The sequence below is a fragment of the Tupaia chinensis genome, unplaced genomic scaffold (genome assembly GCF_000334495.1).
Source record: "Tupaia chinensis unplaced genomic scaffold, TupChi_1.0 Scaffold000280_1, whole genome shotgun sequence".
Lineage (NCBI taxonomy): Eukaryota > Metazoa > Chordata > Mammalia > Scandentia > Tupaiidae > Tupaia > Tupaia belangeri.
The window spans coordinates 536856-552070 of record NW_006159763.1 but is presented as its reverse complement, the minus strand read 5'-3'; the positions used below and the strand labels follow the sequence as shown (position 1 = coordinate 552070).

At 60.8% G+C, this 15215-nt stretch overlaps 2 protein-coding genes across 2 annotated transcripts in view; both read left to right on the top strand.

Moving 5' to 3' along the window:
* Positions 1-12239, top strand: part of DRC11L (dynein regulatory complex subunit 11 like) — a 14479-nt gene extending 2240 nt beyond the window's left edge. The window contains exons 4-19 of the mRNA XM_006150250.2: positions 1-52; positions 2675-2746; positions 4131-4336; positions 6124-6208; positions 6600-6737; positions 6922-6997; positions 7358-7464; positions 7870-7953; positions 8058-8116; positions 8839-8921; positions 9053-9160; positions 9680-9879; positions 10316-10402; positions 10639-10816; positions 11082-11320; positions 11935-12239. The exon at positions 1-52 is cut by the window's left edge and continues 140 nt beyond it. Of these exons, the coding sequence (XP_006150312.1) occupies positions 1-52; positions 2675-2746; positions 4131-4336; positions 6124-6208; positions 6600-6737; positions 6922-6997; positions 7358-7464; positions 7870-7953; positions 8058-8116; positions 8839-8921; positions 9053-9160; positions 9680-9879; positions 10316-10402; positions 10639-10816; positions 11082-11320; positions 11935-12042 (1882 nt within the window). The 3' untranslated portion in view covers positions 12043-12239. The remainder of the gene's footprint in view (positions 53-2674; positions 2747-4130; positions 4337-6123; positions 6209-6599; positions 6738-6921; positions 6998-7357; positions 7465-7869; positions 7954-8057; positions 8117-8838; positions 8922-9052; positions 9161-9679; positions 9880-10315; positions 10403-10638; positions 10817-11081; positions 11321-11934) is intronic.
* Positions 12240-14254: 2015 nt separating this feature from the next.
* Positions 14255-15215, top strand: part of ASB10 (ankyrin repeat and SOCS box containing 10) — an 11207-nt gene continuing 10246 nt past the window's right edge. The window contains exons 1-2 of the mRNA XM_006150227.1: positions 14255-14620; positions 14727-14994. Coding sequence (XP_006150289.1) covers positions 14305-14620; positions 14727-14994 — 584 coding nt within the window. The 5' untranslated portion in view covers positions 14255-14304. The remainder of the gene's footprint in view (positions 14621-14726; positions 14995-15215) is intronic.

Sequence of the window (15215 nt, the reverse complement as noted above, 5' to 3'; positions counted from 1 at the left end):
GGACGGCCGGCTCAAGCTCGGGCAGGACCAGGCAGCTCTCACTGTACAGAAGGTAATGCTGAGTGCCCAGCAGAACCAGGGTATAGTCACCTCCCCTAGGAAGCCTGCCAGGCTCAACCATTGACCCCAGAAGTTCAGGTGCCTGAACTTGGCTGCCCCACAGCTAGACTCTCAAGTATCACGCAGTCCATCACATGCATCTTACTGTTATGTGTATCCTCCATCTCCATCCCCCAAAGACTTGGGAGTGGGGTGCTATAAAGCCCCAGAAACAGAAGGGCCATTAAAATTAGGGGGGGAAAGATCCACAATAGAGTAGTAGGACAGAGTAGATGATTATCCCCAAGACTCTCAAGGCTGTTCAAAATGAACTAGTCGGTGTTCCCGAGCCTCCTAGCAATTGAGGTAGAAGAACATGATGAATTTGTTGGATAGCCAGTGTGATCCAAGCACCTTCAAGCTCTGAATTTTCTGGGGTCACTGTAACATCAAAATAACATAAGTATGCCCCCCACCCTGCCTCACTGTAGAAAGGCAGCCCCACTTTGGGGCCAACAGTTGGCATAATGGCTATGTCGCTTGACTCCCATGTAGTCTACCACGGTTCGAGTCCCGGAACCAGTAGCTTAAACTCACGCCGGGCGCGTGTGCCTGCGTGCCCAAGATCTTGAGAGGAGAATGGAGGAGAAGGGATTGTGGCTTGGCCAGCCCCCCTGAGGGGTGATTTCTCGCTTTCTGTCTCTCTGTCTCTCTCTGTCTTTCTGGCGAGTGCACACATCTTATAGCAAAAATCTCTCCAAAAAAAAAATTTTTTTAAAATAAAGAAAGGCAGCCTCACCTCATGTTCCTGGACATTTTTTTTTTTTAGTTTACAGTAGGGTAAGTGTTCTCATTGGAGAGAGACAGAGAGAGAGAGAGAAGGTGAGAAACCACCCTCAGAGGGGATGGCCATGCTACAATGCCTTTTCCTCCATTCTCTTCTTGGGATTGTGGACACACGTGCACATGCAGCTAGCGTGATTTTCAAAGTGCCATGTCGAGGACTTGAACCGTACAGTCTGCCGTGTGGAATCTGCCTTAATCTCCACACCGCCTGCAGGCCTTCGCAAGCATTCTTACTATCCTGCTGTCCTGCTGTTCCTTTGCTGTGGACCACCACTCCGCACCTCTCTGGGCCGGCTTCCCTGTCTGCCCCAGCATGTGTTTGTGGCCACTCCCACTGTCCCCTAAAATGCACTAACACAGACTGACTTCAGTGGATAACAGCTTGGCTAGATACTGGACGGGCCTTGGAAAGTTCCAGAATAGGAAGGGCCTACTGTCTGCTCCTGCGCTGTGGCTGCTCTGGGGAAGCACAGCCCTGGCCTGTCACAGGAAGCCTCTTGCCACCTTTTCTTTCCAGAAACTGTTGACATGGGACTGGGCCTTTTTTCTCAGCCTCCTCTCCTATCTTGTCACTCTCAAATCCCAGTGCCTCAAAAATGCCTGTCTCCTACCCACTAGAGGAAGCTGAGGCCGCCTTCCGCTAAAACCAGCACCAGCCTACAAACAAGCTCGTGAAGATATGTAGCCTTTGCAAACAGCATTTTTGTTTTCGTTTTAGTTTGCTATAGGTGCACGTGTTCCAGAGAGAGAGAAAGCCTTCCCCTGCACCTCGCCAGGGGTGGCCACGCTGCCGTCCCTTCTCTGTTTCCCTCTTGGGATTGGGGGACGCACACAAGCTGCTGGGTCCGGGACTCGCAGCTGCACAGCTGGCCGTGTGGGATCCGGCTGTTGCAGCCACCGCGCCACCTGTTGGTCCAGTGGCCTGGTTTCTCACTCCTGGTTGGACCCTTGCACTTGAATGACTGTGCCGATGAGAAGGAGGTCCTCCACCATGGGGCTTCCTAAGCCAGTCCTTGGGGAGGGTGGTCCCAAACGTCCTACTTCTCCCCGAGAGCCAAAGCAAGTCACATGGTCCCGGTGGTCAGACCAGGAGTCCAGAAGTACCGCGCCTCAGTTTTACAGTGTCCAGCACGCTAGTGGAGGGGGGTGCTGAGGCACTTAGCTGTGGGCCTGGTCTGTGCCGGCCGCAGGAGCGGGAGGCCGAGCCCAGACATGGAGCGCAACATGCGGCCCTACCAGGCGGTGCCGTCGTGTGGACAGAAAGCACTGGCTGCACTGGCCCTGCCTGTCTCTGCCAGGGCCCCCGCCACCACCTGTGGCACTCAGCTGTCCCAGGCCTGGAGGTGACTGGGGCCCTGCTCTGAGCTGACAGGCTGTGGGCCCAAGAGGTCATGCTCCGTCTCATGTCGGTTTGCTGGGACAAAACTGCAGGGTTAGGTAGGCACGCCCAGGTCCCTGCAGCACCCATCCGTGTGCCTGGATGCACTCACACTCACTCCGGCTAGTACAGATGTTCTGCGGAGGGAGAGTGGGGACCGTGAATTGAGGTCTGATCACATTAAGGTGGAGAGGAGGAGGGAATTTCTGGGGACCTGGAGCTGGATGGCTTAGGTGCCGACCTGGAGCCATCTGTTCAGGATGACCCTGCCTGTGTGCACCTGCGGGGGGTGGGGGGGCCGGGGGGTGCCTTCCCCAGGCTCCTCCCACCGCCCCTGTAATCTCAGACCTACTGCCCCATGGGTCTGCGCCCTGAGCAGTGGGGGGTCTGTGCCCACTGTGCCCGCCCCAGGTGTGGAAAGGGTATCTACAGAGGAGACGCACGCAGCAGGAGCGGCGGGCCGAGATGGAGTTCATCGGCATGGTGAGCTGCCTGGCCGCGCCGGAGCCCCCCTCTTCCCCATCTCCATCCCACCTGGAGCACAGCCCGCTCCGGCCCATGCTGGCCACGCTAGCCTCCACCCAGGCCGGGCAGGAGGGCCTGGGTGAAAGGGAGGCGAGGACAGGGTGTCTCCCTCTTCTAGAGCCTTGGGGGGGCCCTCCGATGTGGGGCAGAGCCAGGGACAGGGACCACCCCCCACCAGCGGAGGGTGCAAGGCAGGCAGTGGGAGGCTCCTTGAGGCCAATGCACAACCACACACACCCCATAGCCCCTTGCAGCCTTGGGGGATCATCCAGGCACCCCAAAACAGGCTTTTCAAACCACACACCTCCACTTACTCCACGGACCCCAGACCTGCTCCCCCTCCCCTGCAGGGAGGGTGGCTAGGTGTGAGCAAGTGAGGGTGTGTATGTCGGGGTTCGGATGGTGACGGGGAGCCTGTCTGTCGTCTGCCCTCGGACCTTCCCACCCAGCTAGTCCCCACTGACAGGGCAGGAGGGCGTGACAGGGAGCCCTGGTGCGTGTGTGTGAGCTAGTGTGTACCCTGTCCCTGAGCCTGTCTGTCCTCTGCCCTCGGACCTTCCCATCCAGCTAGTCCCCACTGACAGGACAGGAGGGTGTGACGGGAGAGGGCTTTGCCTTGGGCAGGTCCTATGGAGGCCTGACGACAGAGGGGGTTGGGCCAGAGGCTGGGCCTGGGTGCAGGGTTTGGAGGGGAGGAGCCCACCCCAAGGCTGGCGGCACCCAGGTGAGAAGGCCATGTCTTGGCACCTGGGACAACTACAGGGAGGCTTCAGGGCTTCAGAAGGAGGGATGGGCCTGGCTGCTGACAGAAGTGGCGGTTAGAGGTTTGGGGGGGATAGAGAGCTGGACCCCCAGGAGGCAAGAGCCGGCAGAGGGAGGCTGGGGTTGGCCTCGGTGGGGAGGGGTGAGGGGCATGGCACGGCAGTGGGTGAGGAATGAGCCTGGCCGCCCGGGCCCATCAACACTGTGAGCTCAGCGTTTTCAGTAATTGTCTCTGCGCAGAGTGATATTTAAAATACATTTGGGAGCCAATGAGGCGGGAAAGTGGCTGTGAGAACGGCAGCCAGGCGGCGGGGTGCGTGGGGGCTGGGCCGGAGGCTGCAGGGGAGGGTATGCTGGGGGGAGTGGGCGAGAGCCAGCCAGGACGCATCTCACAAACTCATTATCGGAGTAATTTACGCAGACGAATTTTGGCTCCAAACACAATTTCTCCTGGTGCAGGCAGGCCTGTTGTTCCGTGTGGGTGTGTGTGGGAGCCTCGTGTGTGGGGGGCAGACGTGTGTGCCTACAGACGGGCCACGTCCTGCTCCTCAGCCCCTGGGCTTCTCTCCGCCCGCCTCAGCTCCCCCCGTCCAACTGGGGAGAGCACTCGGATGTGGTGTCCCAGGCCTACCTTGAGGAGAGTGCCCGGAGGCTCCGCCAGGGGGAAAAGGAGGAGGAGTTCCAGCTGGCCATGGCGAAGGCCCATGACTCTCTCACAGAGACGGAGGGCCCTGACATGAAGGAGAGAATGAAGGGGCAAATCCGACAGTGGTTTATCGAGTGCCAGTGAGTGCCCGGCCTCAGCTGACCAAACCCTTGTTCCCTCCTCACTCCGGTGCCCGGCCTGCTCCGTCCTCTAGCTCAGAGGGCCCTTTCCCACCCGCCCTCACCCCACACCAACACCTTGCTAACAATCCGGATTTAGACCTTGGCTCTCCCCACGTTCAGGACCATCTTCACCTCCAGCTTCCCAGTCTCCCAAGGGAAGAGAAAGTCCAGAACAGGAGAGGAAAGCATCCGCGAACAGCCCCGGAGAAGTCCTTTCCGTTCCCCAACTATCCTTTCTTTCCCTCTCATCCTCTCTCTCCCTAGTCCTTTGTTTCTCTCCATCCTCTTCTGTCCATTTCTCCACTCACCCTTCCATCTGCCCATTGGCCCACCCACCCATCTGTCTCGTCATCCATCCATCATCCACCCATCTGTCCATCCCTCCATGCACTCACCTGTCTACCCCTCTGTCCACACAGATGTCCAGTAATTCATCCATCTGTCCATCCCTCCATGCACTCACCTGTCTACCCCTCTGTCCACACAGATGTCCAGTAATTCATCCATCTGTCCATCCCTCCATGCACTCACCTGTCTACCCCTCTGTCCACACAGATGTCCAGTAATTCATCCATCTGTCCATCCCTCCATGCACTCACCTGTCTACCCCTCTGTCCACACAGATGTCCAGTAATTCATCCATCTGTCCATCCCTCCATGCACTCACCTGTCTACCCCTCTGTCCACACAGATGTCCAGTAATTCATCCATCTGTCCATCCCTCCATGCACTCACCTGTCTACCCCTCTGTCCACACAGATGTCCAGTAATTCATCCATCTGTCCATCCCTCCATGCACTCACCTGTCTACCCCTCTGTCCACACAGATGTCCAGTAATTCATCCATCTGTCCATCCCTCCATGCACTCACCTGTCTACCCCTCTGTCCACACAGATGTCCAGTAATTCATCCATCTGTCCATCCCTCCATGCACTCACCTGTCTACCCCTCTGTCCACACAGATGTCCAGTAATTCATCCATCTGTCCATCCCTCCATGCACTCACCTGTCTACCCCTCTGTCCACACAGATGTCCAGTAATTCATCCATCTGTCCATCCCTCCATGCACTCACCTGTCTACCCCTCTGTCCACACAGATGTCCAGTAATTCATCCATCTGTCCATCCCTCCATGCACTCACCTGTCTACCCCTCTGTCCACACAGATGTCCAGTAATTCATCCATCTGTCCATCCCTCCATGCACTCACCTGTCTACCCCTCTGTCCACACAGATGTCCAGTAATTCATCCATCTGTCCATCCCTCCATGCACTCACCTGTCTACCCCTCTGTCCACACAGATGTCCAGTAATTCATCCATCTGTCCATCCCTCCATGCACTCACCTGTCTACCCCTCTGTCCACACAGATGTCCAGTAATTCATCCATCTGTCCATCCCTCCATGCACTCACCTGTCTACCCCTCTGTCCACACAGATGTCCAGTAATTCATCCATCTGTCCATCCCTCCATGCACTCACCTGTCTACCCCTCTGTCCACACAGATGTCCAGTAATTCATCCATCTGTCCATCCCTCCATGCACTCACCTGTCTACCCCTCTGTCCACACAGATGTCCAGTAATTCATCCATCTGTCCATCCCTCCATGCACTCACCTGTCTACCCCTCTGTCCACACAGATGTCCAGTAATTCATCCATCTGTCCATCCCTCCATGCACTCACCTGTCTACCACCTGCCCGCCCACCCACCTATGTCTCCATTCATCTTATGCCCACTCAGTGCACTTACCGGCCGGTTTCCTGATTATCCAGATGAATCTCTGGGTGGATCCAGCCTGATCTTTGCAGACAAGACTCCTGAGCAGGTATCCTGGAGGGAGGGACAGGAGGTTTTCTGTGACTGTGAGGCTGGGGATGAGTCAGCCTCAGTGGAGGTAGATGTGACCAGAGGGAACAGAGGGAGCTGGAGAGACTCCATGGGAAGGGGGCAGGGAGCACTCGTGGCTGCGGGAGGCACCCTGGCGGGGAGGAGTGCATCCGGTGAGGCTGCTGTGGCGCAGGTGCCCAGGCCTGCGAGGGGGCATGGCTGTGATCGGGGCACTCCTTTCTTCCTGGACCTCAGTCAGGGCTCCGTGTGACAGCCTTGGGCAACCCCTCCGTCCCCCTGGCTGGCGATCCGGTTCCCTGTCTCGGGCCTGTGTGCTCATGTCCTGTCAATCCCCGTGTGCTCTGAGACATCTCCCATGTGGGTCACAGGTGAGAATGGAACTGGAGATGCAGGCCCAGGAGAACAAAAAGAAGGAGCAAGAGAAAAACAAGGAAAAAGAAAAAGAGAAAAAAGAGAAAGAGAAGAAGAAGAGGAAGAAAGGGAAGGAAGACAAGGGCAAGAAGGGGGTGAGGAGTCCTGGACACGTGGGGCCGGTGGGCAGGAAGGGGTGGAGTCTGGCGTTCAGGCAGGAAGGCCGATCTGAGTATAGCAATTCCACTATGAGCAGGAGCTGTAATTACCGCGGAACTAGGGCCAGAACTCATGACAGCAGGGCGTAGGGGCCGAGGTCAAGGGCTGTTTCTGTCTTAGGAGGCAGACACGATGCTGCAAGTGTTGCCGTCCAAGTTTATCCCTGTGATAAATGCCGGGCATGAGGAGTATATAAGTAAGAGGGGAGAAGGCTGGGAGGGCGTCCGGCCTGCTGGGGCCTGGAAGTGGGTCCTGCCACACAGATCCTGAGGGAACGACACCACGGGGGGCCGAGTGCAGTGTGATCCCTTGAGGGGAGCGTGCTGGGCTGTGGGGGTGAGTGAGGTCACACCCCTGGGGGCAAGCCCATCCATGGTCTGGGTATACCAGAAGCAGTGCGGGCGGCCAGGTGGGGATGAGGGAGCAGCGGGGTCAGGCTCCTGACCCCGGATGCGTGATGCCCGTGCCCACAGGTGTGTGCACACGTGTGTTTGTGTGTGTGAGTGCGTGTACCTGGGACAGAACGCGCGCGCATCCCTCTGTTTCCTGTGGTCAGATCTGTGGAAGAACCGGCAGGACAGCACACATCCCAGTCAGAATTTCGACTCCGAGACCCTCCGGGAGGAGAAAAGGAGGGAGGTGGAGCAGGAGATCCGGGTACAGGTGTGTGCACCAGGCCAGGGCTCCCCACGGCGGCTCCCTCCATCCTCCTCCCCACCTCCCTGCCTCCCCGATGTCCTCCACCTCCCCCTGGCCCTCATCCTCTGCAGCCCTTGCTGCCCTCGTGGAGAATCTCACTCAGCCTGCTGCCTGTACTGGCCCTCCCTTCTCCGCCTCTGCACCCTGCCCTCGCTTCTCCCCAGGGTGCCTGGGGCAGCAGGGCTGTGGAGGGCGTGGGAGGGGCGCTGAGCCAGCTCCGACACGTGCCCCGCGTGAATTTTAGCCACCGGGTCCAGGACTCGAACCGCAGTCGACTATGTGGGAGTCCAGCGATGTAACCATTACGCCATCTGCTGATCCCAAGCAGGTCAGGCTCCTGAGCACTCCCACGCCCCACTGCCTCCCCAGGTGGACGAGCTGATGCGTCAGGAGCTGAAGAACCTGCGTCTGGCTGTGGACAGGGAGGAGGGGAGACCTTTGAAGATTCCAAAGGCACAATGAGGGACTGGGCAGGGGAGGGTGCGCTGGGGGATTTGGGGGGAAGATGGGGAGCTTGGGGGTGGGGGACGGCGACCTATGTACTTGTTTCCAACCAGAAAAAGGCTGGGAAGAAAGCTGGGAAGAAGAAGAAGGAAAAAGATCTGACCCCAGACAGGTAGCAGCCTATGTGCCCGCCCTGCGCTGTGCGGTGGAGAGCACCAGGGCAGGGCGGGGAGGGGCTGCCCGCAGACCCTTGGTGAGCTGCTGCATGACCAGGGGCAGCGCTGCACCTCTCTGAGCTGCTGGCTCCAGTGAAGGCCTCCGTCCGTGCTCTGAAACAGCCACTCAGGATCAGATGGAAACGGAGCTCCCTTCCTCCCGGGCCTCCCTCGAGCTTTGTCTTAACGAGCTCTGTCTCGGCCAAAGCCTTCTTCCTGGACTTCCCACTCTGGGGCGTCAAGGGACCCGTAGATGTCCCTTTGTCCTCTTCTCCCGCGAAGAGCGGCTTTGGGCAGGTTGACGCTAACCACTTTAATGGCAGCCCAGAAGGATGACCTACATTTCCAATGTGGCTTCTGGGAAGAGGGCAACCCTTACCCTGACCGACGGGTTTCTAAAGGCAGGGCCTTGGGCGGTGGGTGGCCTGAGGCAGAGCGTCTCCGAGGGCATGGGCTTTCTCCCAGGCCGCTCACCCACAGAGCAGCAAGGGGGCTTGGCGCAGTGCCTTCTGCCTCTGCGTCCCAGCAGCTCTGTCGGTGTTCCCACTGCAGAATATCGGGCAGGGGGACCGCTCATCCCCTCTCCTTGGGCCTCGGCCCCCCACCTGGTCTCTGCCTCCGTCTGCCTCCATCCTCCCTCGCTGATGTCCTCGGGCCTCCCTGTGCCACCCTCCGCCAGGTCTGTGGAATCTCTGTATGAAGAACTTGTCATCTATGGCCTTGTAAAGAAGAGTGAGACGGTGGCATTGAAGGACTACATAGGTGAGACCCCTCCTCTGGTGCCCGAGGCGCCCCCACCCCCACCCCCCAAGCCAGCATTCTCCCCAAGCAGTTGTGTTCCTTGGCCTCGCCCAAAGGAGGGCTACCCACTAGGTGGCCACCTGTCCCCACAGGCGACTGCCTCTACCTCGGGTCCACTCTGAGTTTGGCAAACAAGTTGCCCATGCCCTCCCTGTTTGACGTACGGCAGAACGTGGCCTTGTATGCAGTCCTGCGGCTTGGTGAGAGGCCCCGGGGATAGAAGGGAGCTGGCCCTGGGCAGGGGGTTCTTGAGTGGGGACCTGGGGCTCAGGTAGGGTGGCCAAAATGGGCATGATGCCATGGATCAGTGCTGGGCTCCTCCTATCTTCCTGGGTCCCTGCTGGGGGCCACACCCAGATTGGGCCACCCCAGACTGTGACCTGCAGAGGAGCCCACACTGCCAGTCCTCAGCCCCAAGTGACATATTGTGGTCCGTCCCCTCCCCCTGTTAAGTACCAGAGTCCGAGGGCCTTCTGAGGCAGCCTGTCACATGCAGGAGTGGGAACAGCAGGGGTACGGGAGTGGGCAGTGGCTCCCTTGACCCCACACGGCTGCTCGGAATGCAGGTGGCTAAGCCACTCAGGTCCTCCAAGCTGCCGCTCCCCACCTGCAGGCCCGGGGGTGGCCTGAGGCCGGGGGAAGGTCATACTGGGCAGTCTGCGCAGCCCCGCCCCCTGCTGGCCCATCGGCTGCCCTGGGCCCCGCCTCCTTCTTCTCAGGCTCCCCCGACATACACGCCATGGCGCCTCTCATCCGCTCCATCCTCCTGGTGGGCCCCTCCGGCATGGGGAAGAGGATGCTGGTCAAGGCCGTGTGCACCGAGACGGGAGCCAACCTGTTCGACCTGTCACCCAGCAACCTGCAGGGCAAATACCCCGGCAGGGCCGGGCCGCAGATGGTGGTGCACATGGTCTTCAAGGTCTGGTCCCTGGCTCGGGCGTTTCTGGTTCTCAGGCTTGTGACAGCAGAGCGGGGCGGGCTGGCCGTGTAGGAGGTACCGCCTGCCTGTCGGTGCGATTTCAGGATCTGAACTGGTGAGGTCTCCCTGCCAGCCCTGGCTAGGAGCCTGGGGCTCCTGAACCCCAGGGCTGGGGAGGCAGAGAGGCAGAACGGGCTCTTTTTCTGGGAGGATGAGGCTTAATGTGCAGCCCACCAAGGACGATGGTGCTTCGGTTCATGCTGAGTGTGACGGACAAGCAGAGGGCTGGGCTGGAGGCCGGTGGCTGTGGGAAGTGAAGGCTGGGGTCCCGAGGCTGGGGTCCCGAGGCCGGCCCCAATCCCGGGTTCCGGCCCACTGAGGACGCGGTCATGGTCCAGAGAAAGCTGACGTCTGGTTGCCACTCTGACCCGTCCAGGTGGCCCGACTCCTACAGCCCTCTGTGATCTGGATCGGAAATGCCGAGAAGACTTTCTATAAGAAAGTCCCAAAGGAAGAGAGAGAGGTGAGGGAGGGAGGCAGGAAGGGCTGCGTGGGCGGTTCTTTAGCCTCAGGGGCCCGCCCTGGGCAAGGCCAGGAGGCTCATGCTGGTGCAGGCACACGAGACCTCACCACCACGACCTTGGGCCGGTCCCGCCTTCCTCACTGGTCAGGCCCAGGTGGGGTCTGCGTGTGCTCAGACTCAGGCGTTCCGAACGGCCGGCCCACACCCAGACCATCACCTCTCCTTCCCTGGGGCAGATGGACCCAAAGCGAATCAAGAAGGATCTGACCAAGGCCATGCGGCTGCTGAGCCCTGGAGACCGCGTGATGCTGATAGGGACCACGGCGCAGCCGCAGCTGGCAGAGATGAAGGGGCTGTGCCGCACCTACGAGAGGGTCCTCTTCATGCCGCGGCCCGACTATGCTTCTCGCTACGGTAAACGGGTGGTGTGCACACCGGCAGAGAAGGGGCTGGGGCGCAGCCCCTCCCCAAGTGCCCCCTTCCCAACGCCCCCACTGCTAGAGCCCGTGTCCCCGAGAAGGCTGCGTCTAGCTGGGGCCTGGCCAGCTCCATGGGCACCCGCGTGGTGGGTCATCTGGAGGATGACCTCTGCTCGTCCTCCTTCCAGACACAGGCGGGGATTCAGGGGGCTTGCTGGGCGCCCCAAGGCCCGCTGCCCCATGCCCTCCCATGTCCACAGTGCTCTGGAAGCATATGATAGAGTCCCAGGGGGTTTCGGTGACCCAGAGGCTGGACATCAGTGCCCTGGCCAAGGTGTCCGATGGCTACACGCCCGGTCACATTCTCCAAGCCGTCCAGTCGGTGCTGAACGAGAGGCGGCTCCTGCAACTGCCCAGGCGGCCCCTGGTGGCCTCCGAGTTCCTGGGGCACCTGGCAAAGCTAGAGCCAGTGTACAAGGAAGAGGAGGAGGCTCTGAAGGTGAGGCTGCAGGTGCTGGCTCTCCACAGCGCGCTTCCACCCTCCCCCTGCCCCCCATGCAGAAGACTTACAGCTAAGATAAACGTGGGGACAGAGGGCAGAGGACACAGGGAAGGCCAGGGCCAGGTCAGCTCGCCTGGTTCCTTGAAGGGTAGGTGCCCAGCAGCCTGCCTACATACAAGGGGACTTCCAAAAGGCTTTGGAAACATGCAGCTAAAGCATGAGTTTATTTTGGTGCAAAAATCCTCATGTAGTTTGTTCATAATATGAGTTTTTGTATGAGCTTTTGGAAGACCCCTCGTATCCAGAGCTCTTGGTTGGTTCTGGCACCAGCTGCCACCCACTTTGCGCACCCCGGGTCAGTGGCCACCTGCTGGGAGCCCAGATAAAAGGGCTGCAGGAGTGGAGAGAGGAGGCCTTATACCCAAGAATGGCCGACACTGCTGCCTGGAGTATTTGGAGGGGAACAAGAGGAGCCCCAGCTCAGACAGGATCCCCAGCTTCGGGGGAGAGGAGAGGGCTCCGAGAAACAGGATCTGCACAAAGAGGGGAAGGGTCAGAGACCGAACTGAGGGGCCAATGGACTTGCCCCTCTTTCTCACCTACCCACGCAGGACTGGTACTTCAGGACTCCGCTGGGCAAGAAGAACATGAGGCTTAGCAAGGACCAGCTGGAGGTCGAGGAGGCCCGGCTGGCAAAGGAGAAGAAGAAAAGGAAGTGACAGCTGGTCCCAGGGAGCCGGGGCTAGTGCGGGGCCTGGGCGCACCGAGGGTGCTGGGACCAGGGCACAGACATAAACGCCCGATGCTCTGGAACAAGCACTCGTGGCCCTCCGTGTTCGTGTCTGCCCCTACCTCTGTGGGCCCTGCATGAGCCGGGTCTCCCTCCCACACCCGGCCTCCGTTTCCTGAGCTCTGCCCGGCCCCGTCCTCTGCTCCGGCTCCACGTTCCTTCCTCAGCCTCCGTCCCATGTCTTCCTCTCCCTTCTTTGTCCTTTTCTGGCTCCCAGCTGCTTTCCTCCTTGAGGTGGTAAAGAGAGAAAACTTAGGAAGACGGGGGAGGCGGGGCAGTGGAGGGGACAGGACAGAAGGAAGGCCACAGCGAGTCAGGGAAGAGCACGGTCTGGGATGAGTCGGCCCCACATGGCACTCCTCCCTGTGCGGGCTGGCCTCAGGCCCCTGACACGGACGGAGAGAGGTCGGATCGGCCAGTCTCTCAGGTCCCCTCTGCCTAGGGCTCCACTGCGCAGCAAATGTGCTTGGAAAGTTGGGGAGGTGACTGCTGGGGCAGGGGCAGGGGTGAGGTGAAGAGAGGACTCAGCAAGGGTGTTGGGGGCAAAGGGGCCTTGTGGCCAGGGCAGCTGGTAGACTTGATGGTTTCTGAATGACCAGGGTCTTTTTCCTCCAAAGACCCCTCCCCTGCCACCCTGCCTGCCCCAGCCCTGCACCCAGTGCTCTGACCCACAACCTGTCCCTCAGGGAGAATGGCTGTCCCTGGTGAGTTCATCATGGGTGTCCCCTTGTGGCAGAGAGGATAGCTCAGGGGAAGAGGTGTCAGGGAACGTGGGAGGCACCAGGGCAAGTCCCGGGTTTCTCTTGGGTGCCAGCCTGCAGAGAGTGAAGAAAGGCTGAGGGGTGTCCACAGGGACACGAGCCAGGGCCAGGCCGCTGGACTGCAGCAGCCCGGGGCGCAGGCAGGGCCGCCAAGCTGGGCCAGGACATGGCTGTCGGACTTCCTTACTCCTTTGTGCCCTGTGCCCCGCCCCCCGAGTCATCTCATTGTCCTACAGTGTCCTAGCAGGCAAAGGCGCTCCTCCCTCCCTCCTCAGCTACGCCTCGTGGCCAGGCAGAGAGGCCACTGGGATGGGCTGAGCCCTGGGGACAGATGCCTGTCCCCTAGAGAACCCCCGAGGGGCTGCCTCACGTGGATTGTGATCACGCGTGGAGGGTGGTCTCAGCTGCTCGACCCTCCTGTGGACGCCTGCCTTGGGCTGGGAGCAGGAAGGTTCAGGGCTCACCGAGGACGACGACGTGGGGACAGGGAACATGGCCTGGCGCCTACGGCCCTTCAGTCAGAGCCCTGGAGCCTGGAGGCTGATTCGGAGACGCAAAGAGCTTGCAGTCCCGGGTCCCAGACCTGGCTCTGTGACAAGAGCCTGTGTGCCCTAGGGCTAAATTGTTTCCCTCCTCTGGGTCTTGCTTTTTAAAATCTGTGACAGTAGAGTGGAGGGGATGAGGCTGGGATTGGAGGCCTCAGCCCTCCCTTCTCTGCTCCTCTCTGCCCCCTCCTGGCCTGAGGGTATCATCCGGGTACCCACAGCCAGGACAGTGGGTCTATTTACAGCCTGGCTGGTGCCTTCCCGCTCTCCCACACTGGCCCAGCGCCTGCCCGGGCGGCGCCCTGAGCACTGCTGGCCTGGTTCTCTCTCCCAGAAGGGAGCCATGCCTAGGGGAAGGAATTCTCCTCCCCACTGGGGACACCGCCTGGGGTGCCTCCCCTCTGCCTCTGCCTCTACCTACAGGGGCTGGGGACCCCAGTCCCGCCCAGCCGAGGGTCCCCCTCCGCCATCACCGCTGCTGTGCCGAGACATGGCCCTGCAGAATGCCCTCTACACAGGGGACCTGGCCAGGCTGCAGGAGCTGTTCCCCCCGAGCAGCACAGCCGACCTGCTGCTGGAGGGCCGGGCTGCGGAACCTCGCTGGAGCAGCCACCAGAGGGGTGAGGGCAGTGGGGTGGCCCCGCGGGGGCTGGGCTGACCACTCCGCGCGAGGCCGGGCTTGAGGAACAGGAGCGGCTGGGCTGCTTCCCCGCCCAGGCCTGCCCAGCAGCCTAGACCTTGGCTCTGGTGTCGCGTCATGTGGAGCCCAGAATAGCTCCTGCCCAACAGCGGCCAGGTCAGGCCAGCTCACAGGGACCCTCTGCCTCCACCGCCGTCCCCTCCCTCCCTCTGCCTTTGGCCTCCCACTCTCCTCCCCCTCCCCACATGCTCATGAGCTGGACCCCGGAAGAGTGCAGGGGACAGGGAGAGCCCTCCGGTGACAGACATGCCCTCTGTGCCAGGCTGGTGGAGAAGCCCAGCGGAGGGTCAGAGGAGCACCCCAAGTCTGGTCCGGGACCCATCGTCACCCGCACGGCCTCGGGACCCGCCCTGGCCTTCTGGCAGGCAGTGCTGGCTGGGGATGTGGGCTCCGTCTCCCGCATCCTCGCGGACTCCAGTCTCGGCCTGGCTCCAGACTCAGTCTTTGATACCAGCGACCCAGAGCGATGGAGGGATTTCCGCTTCAACATCCGCGCTCTGAGTACGGCGGGGGGCCCTGGGGTCTGCCTGGTGGGGGGACTGCAGGCCCCAGCTTGGGCGTCTGCCACCTCACGCCGTAGCGCTGAGGCCCTACCCTCTCTCCCCAGGACTCTGGTCTCTGACGTACGAAGAGGAGCTGACCACCCCACTGCATGTGGCAGCCAGCCGTGGCCACACGGACATCCTGCGGTTGCTGCTGAGGCGGCGGGCGAGGCCCGACTGTGCCCCCGGGGGCCGCACAGCCCTGCATGAGGCCTGTGCTGCGGGTCACCCTGCCTGTGTCCACGTGCTGCTGGTGGCAGGAGCCGACCCCAACATCCCTGACCAGGATGGGAAACGCCCCCTGCATCTCTGCCGGGGGGCTGGCACCCTGGAGTGAGTGACCCCCATGCTGGCCCTGCTCCCAGGAGCAGCAGAGGCCTTCCCAGGGGGATGCTGGAGCTCGTCGGGGGCTCAGTGGGCGGGCTGGGTGGGCGAGCAGAGCAGTCCTGGCTTGGGCAGGCGTCGGGTGCAATGACTCCCCACACCACCCAACCACTGGCCCCCGATCTTCGGAGTGGCTGGGGCTGGGGGCGTCTTCTTGTGTTCTCCAGGGG